This window comes from Phoxinus phoxinus (assembly GCF_949152265.1).
Source record: "Phoxinus phoxinus genome assembly, chromosome: 3".
NCBI classification, from domain to species: domain Eukaryota; kingdom Metazoa; phylum Chordata; class Actinopteri; order Cypriniformes; family Leuciscidae; genus Phoxinus; species Phoxinus phoxinus.
In genome coordinates this window covers 15,482,894-15,497,870 of record NC_136878.1, presented here as the reverse complement: position 1 = coordinate 15,497,870, position 14,977 = coordinate 15,482,894, and the positions used below count along the sequence as shown (strand labels likewise).

Here is a 14,977-nt window from a genome sequence, read left to right as displayed (position 1 = left end):
TTAGCTTTTTGTTGCCCCCTTTAATTAGTTTTATAAGCTTAAATGAATACAAAAGACATTTTTAAATTGAATAGCTTTACTTTCCGAACACAAATACAACACAAAATGTAGGCTACTGTAGGCTGCATTCAACATCATTGCTTGCTACATTAAAATTGCTCAACAATGAATTATCTATATATATTTTATATAATAGTCTGAAAGAGGCTAATTATACAATTGTAATTTAATTCACACCCATTCTCTAGGTATGTACTTACAAAACAACAACAGGGAATATTGCTATGGTGACAGATTAATCAATCAGTTAAAACAAAAACAAAATCCAATAAACATTATAACAAACAACTTTTATTATAATGTCTTTGCTTGGAAATCCCTAAAGCTACAACAAAAAGTGGTCACAGTCTTGCTCATATTTAAGATACATTAACCTTGGCTTGTCTAAAATTACTACAGCAAAAAGATAAAAGGTTATGAGACAACAGCATCTAGCTTTTTAAAAAAAAAAAATACTTCATAGAAACCACAATATTTTTTTATCAAGTTTAGTTTGGCTCAAAAGCAAAAACCTTTGTATAAAACAGCAGCCATACATTTTCTTGATAATACAATGATACAGATTTTTAATACAGAAATACAGATAAAGTCCCAAAGCAAAACCATCACGTGACAATGTGCCTTGTTGAGTTTCCAGTGCCAGGTTTTTATTGTCTGTGGTCATAGTCGCTGACCCTTCTTTTGATGAGGGAGAGTTTTCTCTTGAGCAGTCTACACCTTTTCTTTTTCATCTGATAGTCTTCAGACTGTGAGAAAGGTAACAGGTCAGCATTTATATTTACACCTATACACTTCTATCATAATTAGTATCTGCAACTTCATTATAAACAATAGTTAATTTAACAGCTGTGACAAATCATGACATTATTCTATAAATATTCTAATCTGAAATTTTATGAAAGATTGTGAAGATTTTACCTTCTTCAAACTTTTGAGCCTGTTGTATTGATCCATGGCATCCTTTTTTAGAGAATAAAATCAGGAGTAATATATATTATTATAACATATTTGAATAATACTACTAATAATAATAATAATAATAATATCAGAATATATAGAGATCATTTTCAAATTAGGATTTGTTGCTGTTTTTAAAGGTGGAAGAGATACTGTGAAAAATAGAGATTAAGTGACATTATACTACAGTATAAGACTTGCCACTCATAACCGTAGGCATTTAATTTATTGTGACAGACAGGCGGAGCTCAGCAGATCAAGCAAAATCTGCATAATAAGAGTAGAAGAATGAAAGAGATGCAAACTTTAGAAGAACTGTTTTAACTTTTATAGATCACATACCAGGAACTGTGGGCTGCCTTCCTGTAATCTGTCCAGCTCTCGATCTGCATCTGCCAAGCCCTGATTAATATCATCTAGCTCGGCCTGAAGACGCTTATACTCCATGTGATCTCTGTCAAACTCTCTCTTGTACTCAAGCCTCTCCTGCTCATTAATGATGGGAGGATACTCACTAAGAGCAAGACAGCGTGGAATAGAGGTAGAGGAGAAAAATGGGAATAGAGTGATACTGATTATATAGTCACAAATGCAGAGAATATATATAAATAAAAAAATAGTACATGCTCCAATACTACCAACTTTAACTTAGAACTAAAGATTCTCTCACGTTTCACGATCAGTGTCCAGCTCATCTCCTGACTCTCCAGTGTCATAGTCTCTTAGTTTGCCCTTCAGTCCACTCAAAGAGCTGGTCAAGTCAGAACCACTACTGAAAAAAAAGAAGAAGATACATTTAATTAAAAATAATAATATCAATAGAACTTTTGTTAATAACTTGGGTGTGATGTTACAATCTTCATTGCAACCAATAGAGTAAAAAAAGCTTTCTGTAATTTCAGTCAGTTCACAGTGGTGGAACTGGTTATTCATGTTCATGAAAAACAAAACCCATCAGGTCCCATTCATACAGGGACAAGATTTCCTGGATTCCTCTGTGGCATCTAGTCTAGTGACAAGCTAAACTGACCTAGGCCAATCATTGTCTGTGCTCACTTTGCTTATTAACAGAGATGGTCATTTGCCAACAACATGTGACTGTGTAATTTTATTTATTTATCATTAAATCAAATAAATTTGCATAACGATATTGTCATTATAACAATTTACCACTATTAAAGGGGTGGTATAATGCCCCTTTTTGCAATATGTAAAATAAGTTTCTGTTGTCCCCAGAGTGAGTATGTGAATTTTTAGGTCAAAATACCCCACAGATGATTTTTTACAGCATGTTAAAATTGTCCCTATTTGAGGGTCAGTAAAAACGCGTTGTTTCGTGTGTGTCCCCTTAAATGCAAATGAGCTCGCTGCTGCTCCCAGCACAGAGGGTGGAGCTTCATCAGCTCATGTGTTAGCAGCTCCAATGACCTCACACAGACATGCACGAAAAAGTTAGAAACTGTTCTGCCTTTTATGTTTAAACTGGAGTCGGACAATGATGGAGAGACTCAAGAAGAAGTGACAACATGTGGAACGCAACAGGACGTTTCTGAATGGCTAGTTGATGAATTTATGTTGCTGATGTGGAGTTAACTATCTTTAATTAGCATATTCTGCCATGATAATCTATAAAATTGTTTGTGTGGGAACTGTTGTAAGATGCCTACAGAGTGACATGCTATTAGTGTTACGTACTGTATTGCATGTGAAAAGACGGACGCGACAGCTTGAGCAGACTCACAAATGTGCTCGACTACAACTCTAACTCTTCTCATGCTCCCTTTGTTGCATGTTCTTGAGGGCGTGGCTTATGTAAATGTTAGGGTTAGTGATGTCACTAACCCAGGATGAATGTCGTGTAGTCCCTACCAGCCGTTTGTTTTAGTCCTTAAAAAAAGATTTCTTTAAAAGCAATAAATCTTCCTTAGAACTTTGAGCGTTGTAACTTTGCAGATGTTGTTTATGCTCAAACAGCATCGCAAACTAAAGTTAGAAAAGTGAAATCATAATCAACCACACCTTTAATAATTAATATCTACAGTATAGAACCAATCATATTCTAAAACGGTCAAGCCCAATCCAGACAGAAAAAAATCCATTGAACAAAGTCTACAGAAAGACGATAAGTAATGTATTTTCTGCTCTTCACTGAGAGAACCTACCTTGGAAGGTAAATTGGTTTCTGGCTGTAAACCATTGGCTGTGCAACACTGATTTTGTCATTGGGGTCATTGACAAAAGCCTCTGGATCTCCAGACACATTATTAACCTGAAGAAAAACAAGGAAAGACTGAGTTCAAATCTGGACATTTTTAAAGAAACTTTACTTTAGGCAAAAACACAGTACAATAAATATGTAAGAAGTAGGGATGTCCCGATCAGGTTTTTTTGCCATCGAATCCGAGTCCGAGTCATTTGATTTTGAGTATCTACCGATACCGAGTCCCGATCCGATACTTCTATAATACATACATACAAAAAGAATAAAGAAGAGCGAAAAAACAGATCCAGGATGTTCCTTATTTTTTATTTAATTCACCTTATTTTAACATTCAACAACTCTGTTAACAAACAGAGCACTTCTGTGAGGTAGCTTAAACAATCAAGTAATAAATAACATAAATTCTTCACTTTTGGTGATGTCAACAAAGTGATGTCATGCCGCACACGTTGCTGTTTCTGTGTGGAGTCAAAAGGGTCTAACTCTGTGCCATCACATAACTATAGATGTGTTAAAAAATAATGAGAATATATATACATATTACATTATTACATATTACATTATTACATATTACATATATATCCGAGTCCTGATCGGAAGGTAACGTCCGATTCCGATCGAGTCTGAAACCACGTGATCGGGCCCGATTTCCGATCACGTGATCGGATCTGGACATCCCTAGTAAGAAGTATTCAGTTCACCCTTCAGCTGTTTATTAATTTTAATTAAACTTAGACTTAGACACATAATATGCATTTAATGTGCCATTTTTTATAATATGCCACTCTTGCATAAAAGCCAGCATGACAACATTTGCCATCTTAAAATATTTTCACCCATCATTTGGTAGTCTGTAACTCATTTAAGTGTTTTGCTGTATGCCTCTTTTACTTCAGCGTCTCTGTTTCCCCAATGCAGTCAGCCTTTTTGTATGGTAAACAGTCTGGACAAACATTAAAAGGCAGGCAGAACCGGTTCTGCCACTTCCACAAATACCATCATGACATAAAGGACGAAACTACCACTGCTCACACAATGAATTGTGTAAGAACAAAGCCAATGGACTGACCCAATAACTCTAGAAGATGGTATTTTTTCACAATTGTCTAACAATTGCCACCTACCAATTCACAGACTTTTAAGTCACTGTTAAGTTTTCCATGCATCTCATCATGAAATTTTGGATCATAATCATGTTTTCCATCAAGTGAAAGTCCATAAGAGGACACACCCAGAAACTAGACATGAAAAACCCTTTGTATCTTCCTCTGAAACTTCTCTTCTTGGAAGAGTCTTAAATAGCAATGCTCAAGTGCAGACAAACAATTCTCCAAAAAAGGTGGAGCAATTATAGGCACCACAACTCTTGAAAACAAGACAACAAGCATCAAGAAGCATTCTGGGCTATATATAGCAGTAGTACAACCCAAGACCTACAAAAAGTATTACATTTCATGACCTCATGAATCCATGCGTTGTACTGAAAGATTAAAATCACAAACTAAAATGAACACAACAGGTGAACTTTCTTACCCATTCCCCAATGCCTTGAGAAGTGAGGCCATCGGTGATGGTCTTCACATCATACCACAGAACACGGTCCCTGCCGTATCTCCTCATCTGCCCTCGGGTCTTCACCGCAAATACAAGTAGGATGATCAACCCAACCACCACCAGAAATCCAAGAACAACAGCAATAGCCTTGTAGAGAAGAGAAAGAAATAACACTTTTAATAGCACCAAAAAATATATCACAATATAGAGGACAATGTGGCAGACATATTCTATATTTGCATAATCAAAAAAGCTGACTCTCAACTTGCATTTCTGCACAATAGAAACAAATTAAGTTGCGTCTGATAATAACCAACCTGAACTGAACAAATACTAGATTATGAAGACTGCCCATGCTCACCTCTTCAGGCTCCACTACACAGTAGTGGTATAAATATTGATTGAGGAAGATCCCAGAGGCCTGATCTTGGTTCTTGTATTGTGCACACAGCTGCAATATCTGGCTATACATCATGGATCCAGATGTCTGTGAAGTGGGGTTAATAGCAACCAGGTACACGATGCTAGCGATGAGCATGAGTACAGCCAGGATGGCACAAATGATGATGGAGGCCAGATAGAATAAGGGAGACTGTGCAGTTTTCTGCCTCGACACCACCAGGATGAAGAGGATGAGCACGGTGATAAAGGTGATTGCCGCAATTGCGATGATGAAGCCCTTGCCTGATTTCGGATCCATGTACGTGCCTCCTCCATAGCCTCCGAGACCCCCACTGCTACCTCCTGCTCCATAGCCTCCGGCACCCCCACCATAACCTCCTCCATATCCACCGCCGTACCCTCCACCAGAGCCACCCATCCCAAGACCACCAAGCCCCATGTTGCTTGCATCATAGTCCCATGCAAGTGTGGAGGCCACGCAGGCAAACATAGCCACACACATAATGATTATGATGATGCACAAAATCTTCATCACACCTGGGGGTGATTTCCAGCGGTAAAAGTGAAGCATATCATCAGGGTGGTAAGAATGGGTGCGACGGGAGGTTCTGTGGTGACTGAAAGAATAAAGCGAAACAACATGGATAAGTAAAAGGGAACATATTAACTGATTGTTTTTTAATAAAAATGCAGATCATAATACCATCAGTGAGGAGTCATTGAAGAAAACTTGTCTCTACTGAAAATTGATGATTACAAACTCTATAAAATGCAACTTACTGTCTGTCGCCATATGGGGGAGGGCGACTTGATTTTCTCGGCATGATGTCAGCTTCCTGGACAAACGTCACAGGGTGATCTGAGTGAGATAGAAGCCAACAGAAGTTTTCCTTGGACACAGAGGTGACACTGCAAGAAAGCAAGGTAAATGAATTAACCCAGGTGTTAATGACAGATACATGTCAATACAACTGATACTAGAGGTGAAACGATACCCTCGTGTCACGATTCGATGCGTATCTTGACGCTGAACTCAAGATACAATACTATTGCGCGATACTCCAAGACATATGGTAAAAGGTTAACAATTTATTTTTTACTGTTGATTAAAATGATAAATTTGGTATTACAATGGGGGTGGAAACAAACAGGCTTAGACTTGGTGATGATAACCCAATGCACAGGACAATGGTGACACCAGAATAAATAAATAAAATATTCATGATTCTGAAGCTGAAAATACAGAATTATTTTAGACGAATATGCTTGCACTTTCACTGACTAGATACATTTAAAATAATGTAGGCCCATTTTTACTGGTAACATCAGACATTTGGCATTATCAGGACACTAATATTTTTTTTCAGAATGTTTTCTCACAGTAATTTTCATTTTGGTTGAACGATGCACAATACAGAATTACATATTGCCACTATTCACGATACATATTGTTGCATTTTTGTATTGTGATATATTCTGAAACAATATATTGTTACACCCCTAATTGATACTAGTCACTGATCACCATAACATATTCAAGACTATATCCATACAAGTCAGATACCAAAGCATAATTGTATGACTCATTACTGACACAAAGAAAGATTTAAGCATTGGCCATTAAAAAGACAAGCCCAGGTTTGTGTAATTTTATAAATATTTACAAGACATAGCCTAACCTACAAGAATCATGGTCAGACTTTGTTTCGCTGTAAATCTGGCAGTCCACTTACAGAAATAATCACTGTCCCAAATGTTTTCCAGTCATGTTTGTATCTTTGGGGAAAGGGTTCTGTTGGTTGAAAACATGAATGCCTGTGGCTATGATATCAACACACGTAGCACTTGTCATACTGGTTGTGTGCTTGCTTTAGACTGTGACTTGAGAGAACTCCATGACTCTGTGAACTCAGGATCAAAGCCTGAGTTGACAGAGAAAGTTGATGATCAGCATCATGGTACCAACAAAGACTGACTAAATTGGTTTGGTTTTGTCAACTTTTACACATAGTTCCAAGTTGTGAAAAGGAAATAGTTTCAGTGTTTCTGAGAATCTTATTACAGATATATTTTCACGTTCACTCAATCCAAAGAACAAATAAATACAAAATTATTAATGTTAAAGATGTTGATATAAGACCACTTCACATAATTTCTTTAAAAAAAATTTTTTTTTGGTAAATCCAAGGTATAAATTTGTTTAAAATTACGTTAAACGTTAGAATATTGCAACTTTGCAATGTAGAAAATAGGTTTTAATATATTTAAGTGAAATACTGTATGTTTTTTTGTTTTAGTTAAATTGGTCAAAAACAGTATATCTCTGACACAAATGTGTAAAAGACCTTAACTGTGTTGAGAGAAATAACACTGGTTGAGCAAGTAACAAAATGTGTTGTCCTCATGGCACATGGAGGCAAGAACTAACACAGGGTGTGTTGCTTTTAACACATTCGTTTTAAAAGTGTACAATTATAAACCCAGACCTAGATCTAAATTAAGATTATTTGAATTATACATTCATTTCACATCTTTAATCGAATTAAAAAAAAACTATATGGCTGAGAAGTGATTCATCTGGGCCCACAAAGACTGCACAAAATGGGAAACTTTTGCCATAATTGTTGAGAGAGTAAAACATGATTTTAGAGTTGGTTGTCTGTGTTTTATGAATTTATATACTTGTTTCCAATTATGTTTAATGTGCGGATAATTCCGCTGTTGCGAACCCTAACAGGAGTAGCCAAAAAGAGATGGATGTTTCCAATTATACTGGATTTAATTCAAATGTGTCCACATATTTTGTTGATCCTGGAACAGCATTCCTGTCCGAAAATTTTAGCCCTTACCATATCCCTACCCCTAAACCTATCCATAACCAGGGGAAATTACTGGTGTAGAAACACCTAACCCTGGTTGTAAGCTTAAACTTGGCACAAACTGTAAACTTGTCCCTCAAATCTGATTGGTTAATTGGAATGTGGGCACATCCAGGCACATGTTGTGCTTGGTGAAATCACATTGATTCACTTCACACCCTGATCGTGTAGGACAGGGTGTAACATCAACACCCTGACTATCACTGTATTAATTAATTTTGAATTAGGCTAATTAATGTGTAGGGATTAGTAGCAGATTTTTCTCAAATTATTTAATTTGTATCAAATAAATATGAGAATATTATAACGTTTGAGATCTAATGAACAATAAATATTCAGTTACAGACTAAGCAAAGTTTGTTAAAGCACTTCCTATCGTCAGTAGCCTACTCCTGTTTGATTAGCCTAAATGCAGATTCGAAAAATATACCTGAATAGCCTACCTGTACCTGGCACCTGGAGTTTTGTAACCCAATAACACACACACACACACACACACACACATACACACAAAATAATAAAGGATAAAACCATGCTTTTTTCAAAGAACACAAATAACATGATAGACGCTTTACTATTTACATGTCTAAAACAAAATAATTGTGCGAATCAGTAAAACACATTTAACAAACCTACAAGTCAACTAGGGCTATATTTAACAAACAAAATAGATATGAGTAGCCTAAATAAATTAATAAATTAATCGTATCAAGATAACTCACCTTATTCCTTTCGAAAGCAGTCAAAGCTGGAAAATATGTGTATAACTCTTCCTCGCTCTTTACAGACGCACTTTATTTCTCGGAGCTGAAAGCGCGCAGCCTCCTTCAGGAAACACCCGCTGATAGTTTTACTGACTTGCCGTCTCTCTAACAACAACACATCACTGAAAGCACAGGTGTAGCCACGCCCTCAACGTGTGACAGATGCAAGACGAGCCCGTTTCATTTGCATATTGATTTTCACAACCTAAGAGGTAGCTTTATTGTGTGTTAGAAAATATGTCTAACATAGTAGTTTTTGGACAACAAAGATGGTATTTAGATCTATAATGCTTTAGGACATGGGTTTTCAAACTGTGGTCCGAAGAACCACAAGTGCTAGAGGGTCGGTGGAAAGGTTTAGAGAAAAACTGTGTTTACAAATAAATACATAGATAAAATAAGATTAAAATAAATAAATTACATTAAAAAATATTTAAAAATTAACATTTACAGTACTAAAAAAAAATGTTAAAATAATGTAACTTAATATACATTTTATAGAAAGTTCATAGAACTTAATAGAAATTTAGAAATAATTTGTACAATTTTGTTATAATGTTATTTCAAAAATAATAACCATATTTATAACAAGTGCGTCTTTATACCAGACACTATATAAATGTATTTAATAAAATTGGTCCTATTTGGGGATTAGGGTGGCAAATATTTATAGGCTAAGTATGCCACATTTGTAAAATATAATTGCAGTAATTAAGATATATAATATAAATAATTAAATAATTTAAGAATCATAACATTCAGTGAGTTCCTGCTCCAAATTGAAAACAAATCTTCTACGTCATATGCACGAGTTGAAAGTGATGTAGAACACCAACTGGATTTTTGACTCCCCAAATCATAAACCTGAAAATCTGGAATGCACTTCAGTCATCTTTAATTAGAAATAAAAATTTGTTGGTTTTAACTGCTTTGCTAATTGTCTGAGTCTCTTGTTGTTAAACATGTGGCTCAAAAGTATAATGTAATTATGGTTTCTATTCCCATAAAAAAACATCAAAGCTGCATTTTTCAAAAAACAATTTACACAATTATTCTAGATCATTGTTCTAGAGATTATTGCACACCATATTCAGTATTTATTAGACATAAGGGGTGGACAAAAATGTATACGAGCACCTTTTCTTCCTGGAATCCATTGCAGCTTGTAACCTGATACCTTTAGAGCTGTCAAGCAGTAAAAGCATTGATTCCTTTACTGCAAATCTACAACTCAGATTTATACAGATAAGGCTTTGAGCCACATTGTCTACCGTCAACATGAGAGGTGGTATGTTACCTGTATAAACTACTAGTTCATTATTTTGTCAAAAAGGGAACCTTTGCCATTGCAATTTGGAGGCAGGCATTTATTTTTATCAGTTTAAAAATGCTGACATTTGAAGGTAAACTGACACATAAGATAATACAAAATGTATATAAAACACACACGTCTGTATAAAATACACAAAAGCAATTCGGGTTCATTACAGAGATATTGATAGTTCAACAAATACCACTTTAAGGGCTATTTACATTATATTCGCCAATTAACAGCAGGAAGCTCAACGATTCCAGTGATTTCCTACTTCTAAAATTATATATACATGTATATGATTGCAATTTAAATGTTGCTCCACATGACATGTCAGTAACATAGTAACTTGCATTCGATGGATTCATGTAACAGGTGACTGCTGTGCTTTAAGATGTAGATGTCCTTCATTATCCTCCTTTGATCTATTGAATTCAATATGAAATTATTTCAATAACAACCGAGACCAAGTCAAACACTCTGTAAATTCCTGAAGATATAGTCATGGACAGTTTTGTTTCTGCCAGTCACTTATTTTCTTGGAACCTCAGTGAAGTTCATGATAAACTTTGAAAGTATATTGGAGTTCTGCTTAGCTGTAACCATCATTCCAGTCCATGACTTTGTCATACTCCTGAATTTTCTGCTTTATGTGAGCAAGTTTGTTCTTCAGATATTCACACCTTTCTTTTTTCTCCAGGTATGTTGGATCCTAAAACCAGAAACAGGGAAAGTAATCTTTGCCAAGCACTCTCACATAGACAGGAAGTATGTAAACATGTCAATAGCTCCATTTACATCCCCCTAACATTTCCAGTTTTTCAGTTTCAGCTGTTTGTGGAACTCAAACAGTTGATACCGTCATTCTTTTGCAATGACTAAAGAATGTAGAAAGGCAACAGGCAGATGATGAAGGGTTTAAAATGGGTCGAAGCAACTTGTAGAACATAGGTCATAATTAACTTTCTTTGGGGGAAAAAGGAAAATACCTACGATTTAGAAGTAGAAAATATAAAAAGTTAAATAATACTTACAGTCCTTTTTCTCTTATACTCTTGAATAACGCTTTTGATTCGCTCTTGTTCCTATGGGAGGAAAAAGTTGAATAAAAATTGGGTTATATTAGCCTGGGTTTCCCCATACTGCCTTTGCGATTTTATTCACGCTGAAAGGCAGTCTGGATACCATGGACCAGATTTTCGCCTCATCTAGGGAACCAATCACAGAACGGGGAGGGAGCAGCAAGACGATGACGACATCTATGCGACACAACTAAGCAGTTTGTTTATATCCATATATACCTTCGACCCTCATGTCTATCTTGCACAAACGGCAATAGTCGCTGAACGTCATTGTTTACAAAAAAATATCTTACCCATCGTCTTCTTCCTTGTCTAATTTCTGTCGCTCTACATACATCATCTGGTATAATGGAAACGATTGGCTATGAGCTACGTACAGGCGCATTTGATAGACATTCTTAGCACCCAATAAACGGCGCCGGGCATTCGTAAACCACGCCTCAAATACGAGAAAATGAACATGTGGTTCCCAGACCCAAGTCTCAACGAGAATTGGGTCTGGCGTTAGCCAGGCTAGGGTTATATAGAATGTATAACAGAATTGTCTTTGGCTACCATGATCAGTCACCAGTTTTTCATCATTTTCAAATCATCTTTGTGCATTCACTAATTAATTTTAATTGTCATGTGGTATGACAAATACATTTTTAAAAGTACAAATATTCCATGCATTTACTCAATTAATATGAGCTCATAAAAACTGTGTATAATAATTGTAAGAATTTGCAAAATGCTGTTTAAATGATTAGCTACCATTTGGCTGGACGGCTGTTGTGCTAGATTCCTCATCAGATTATCCATTTCATCAAACTTCTGCGTTAAGACCTGAACCTCAGCATGAATCTCTTTATACTCTGCATACTGATCATTAAACACAGCCTTGTATCGCTCCCTCTCCTCGTCAGAGCGGATTGTGGGATATTTTCTGTGAGAAAAAAAAAAAAAAAAGATAGAACATATCAGGTATAGTCATATCATAGATATAATCATTACAAAAGGGGTGATGTATTAAAAAAACGCATAAGGGAACTGTAACCATTACCAAATATGTGTGCTAGTTTCCGAACAGTTTGCAGTTTATATATTGTATAAAATGTCTTGCATTCATTCATATTAATTAGGATAAGGATTCTTTGAAACTCACGCCACATAATCTGCAATGACCACAGGTTTGGGGATGTGGCCAGCAGGGATATGACCCCTTAATATCTCTGGTTCCATCATAACTGGTGTGCCATCAAATGAATCTGGAATGGCCATTACTGGAGCAGTTCGGATGGGCACAGAGACGCTTGAGCCAGCATCAATCTGAGATTAAAAATGGCAGATTACAACAGTATAACAGTTTTTAAAATCTAAAAATTGTTCTTTAAAATTCAACTGCTTACCATATTAAGTGGTAGTGCTCCTGATTTCATCTAAATACAAATAAGAACAGAAAAGCAAGCAAATTAAACTTTAGTTCAGTTTGAGTTATTTAATTTTTTTTATTTCAAAGAACGAATGATTTGAACTTTACGTCTTGTCCCAGTCTTTCTCTGCGCATCCTTGCAGCTTCATGTCTCCACAGCTTTAGACACACGCCTCCTCCCACAAAATACAACAGCATGTTGAAAAAGAGGAAGATGATGGCAGCGTTCTGCCCAGCCTCCGTTCGGCAAAACCCCGCATTGGGCCCAGCGTTGAAGTGTGGATAATAGCAGAGACCTCCACGGACTGTGTCTCGCACATACACAATTGCACCTATCAAGTAGAGCAATCCTAATGACAAGTTTATCACACACTCCGTGATTGGCCACCAGCTGGAGTCGAGTAGAATGGTACGATAATACATGGTCATTCCTAACACTACTAGAATGACTGTCACTACCCAGGCCAATCCAGCCACCACGATGACAAAAGGAGTCAAGGGTCCTGAGTACGAAATCCCACTTCCTCCATACATCCCACCCATTGTTGATCCTCCATACGCTCCCCCATACATCTGATGCATCGAATAACCAAACATATTAAACCACTCATTATCCTTGTGCACGTATGCAATGACGCACGCAAAAACAGCAGCCCCCAAAAGCAACTCCACGCATCCCAAAATACGCAAAAGTCCGGCCCAGGACTTCATGTACGCATAGCGCAGATTGTAGTCCTCCACCTTCTCACTATAAGTCATAGCCGTCTGCAAAGAGCGCCCAGAAACCGATTCCAGTGGCTCCCCTAATAACATTGCCTGCTCCTTCCTTGAATTGTAGCTGCCTCCGGACCCTCCAAAAGGGTCTAGGTAAGAGCTGGGGGCTGTAGGTGACGGTGGAGGGGAGCACGGGACGCCTTCGGAGGTGGTGTTCACATCAGGTGGTGGTGGAGGAAAGGTCCATTTCTTGCTGCCTTGGTTGCCACTGGCTCTGAAGAAATTCTTCACAGAGTCAGGAATAAAGCGTCGGATGGGTTTGATGTCCATAGCATCATCCACCTGGTCTTCAACATCACTCGGGTAGAAATCTGGGCCAACAGGAGGGTTTTCGGGGAGTGGTGGTGGTGGTAAACTGTCATAGCTTGATTCTGCCACTTCACCACCTAGAGGGTAAGGAACCTGCTGACCCCACGGCAGTGAGCCGATGGGCACCTGATCGTAGTGAGGCATATCTCTGACCCGGTCAAAGTGGGATGCTGACCCGTTTCCAGCTGACATGTGGGTGATCCTAACAGCTGATTGAACTGAGGATCAGAAAGTTGATTAACATATATTATAGTGCCTGGAGTCACATACTGACATCATCTTTTACAAACATAGCCTAAAAGTAAGGATTCACTGATATTAAATTTCTGGCGGACACTAATAAGGTGTCATATGTTTTATAACCGATAAATGGTCAAAATTAATTAACAAGAAATAAATACATTTATAACACACTAAAACTTCAAATCAATCGTTAATTTTTTTTTTCAAAAGTCGATGTAGGCTTTACAAAGTTATGATCTACAGTATGAAAAATGCACAAATATATCGTTCATCCATAAAAATAAAAAACATTGCATTGGCTGGCTACTACAAAACAATGAAATCAATGACTGTCTTACCTCGGTACAGTAGCCTAGTTACATTGCCTCACGGGGTGAATTTAAAACCGTGTTTTTCTCTCAAAAAGCTCCCTGGAATAAAGATAGACAAGTGTATGTTACACACTGGCGAACAGGGCTCAATTGTCGAGAAATAAAAATGTAGCTAAAACGACTTTGTGACGATAGAACATCTAGATTCTACATGATTTGCGAGGTTTGAAACCTGCCAGTCAACAAAGAACAGGAAATAAATGAAACGGAACGAACGCATCGCATGCAGGCTACATTTCAGCTCTAAAGTCGTCAAAATAAGCATAAAAAGGAATACACTAATTTCGTACTGCAAGTAAATATAATTGTCTACATTAAATATGAGACTACAAGCTACATATTTTTGTCTAAAATACATATTTAAGAAAAACATCGGTGTCATACCTGGTATCGATACTTTCACCTGTCTTCCGCCAGTTGTGCTACAGGTGAAGGGGGATCGATCACGTGACTTGTCCAGCACCAATGTGTGATGTCACAATAGAAACCAGTTTGACAAGAAAACATTGGGTGAAACAATATGTACCGGTACACACACAAATGAAGAAGAAAATGTTTTTTTTCAGGATAGCACGGTGTATGTAGCTACTATAAAAGGTCATTAGCGACAACGGTCACTAGGCTACTTATGATTCATA

The 14,977-nt window shown here is 37.0% G+C and overlaps 2 protein-coding genes across 3 annotated transcripts; both read right to left on the bottom strand.

The window, feature by feature from the left end:
• Positions 1-63: 63 nt before the first annotated feature.
• On the bottom strand, positions 64-9,030 carry oclnb (occludin b). 2 transcript variants are annotated; one of them, XM_079605908.1, is made up of 9 exons: positions 8,796-9,030; positions 5,975-6,103; positions 5,154-5,811; positions 4,772-4,939; positions 3,180-3,286; positions 1,688-1,789; positions 1,360-1,531; positions 979-1,020; positions 64-806 (listed from the first exon to the last, which is right to left on the bottom strand). In XM_079605908.1, exons 2-9 carry the CDS (start codon positions 6,016-6,018, stop codon positions 708-710), a joined length of 1,392 nt encoding a protein of 463 aa, XP_079462034.1. In that variant the 5' UTR covers positions 6,019-6,103; positions 8,796-9,030; the 3' UTR covers positions 64-707. The 2 variants fall into 2 exon arrangements, with proteins under 2 accessions (XP_079462034.1, XP_079462035.1); XM_079605909.1 differs by having other exon boundaries at positions 1,688-1,786; positions 8,796-8,935.
• A 767-nt stretch (positions 9,031-9,797) lies between these two features.
• On the bottom strand, positions 9,798-14,942 carry marveld2b (MARVEL domain containing 2b). Its single transcript, XM_079606547.1, has 8 exons — positions 14,724-14,942; positions 14,307-14,378; positions 12,751-13,943; positions 12,620-12,649; positions 12,376-12,539; positions 11,985-12,156; positions 11,184-11,234; positions 9,798-10,861 (listed from the first exon to the last, which is right to left on the bottom strand). The coding sequence occupies exons 3-8, from the start codon at positions 13,915-13,917 to the stop codon at positions 10,742-10,744; spliced, it is 1,704 nt and encodes a 567-aa protein (XP_079462673.1). The 5' UTR covers positions 13,918-13,943; positions 14,307-14,378; positions 14,724-14,942; the 3' UTR covers positions 9,798-10,741.
• Positions 14,943-14,977: the final 35 nt, after the last annotated feature.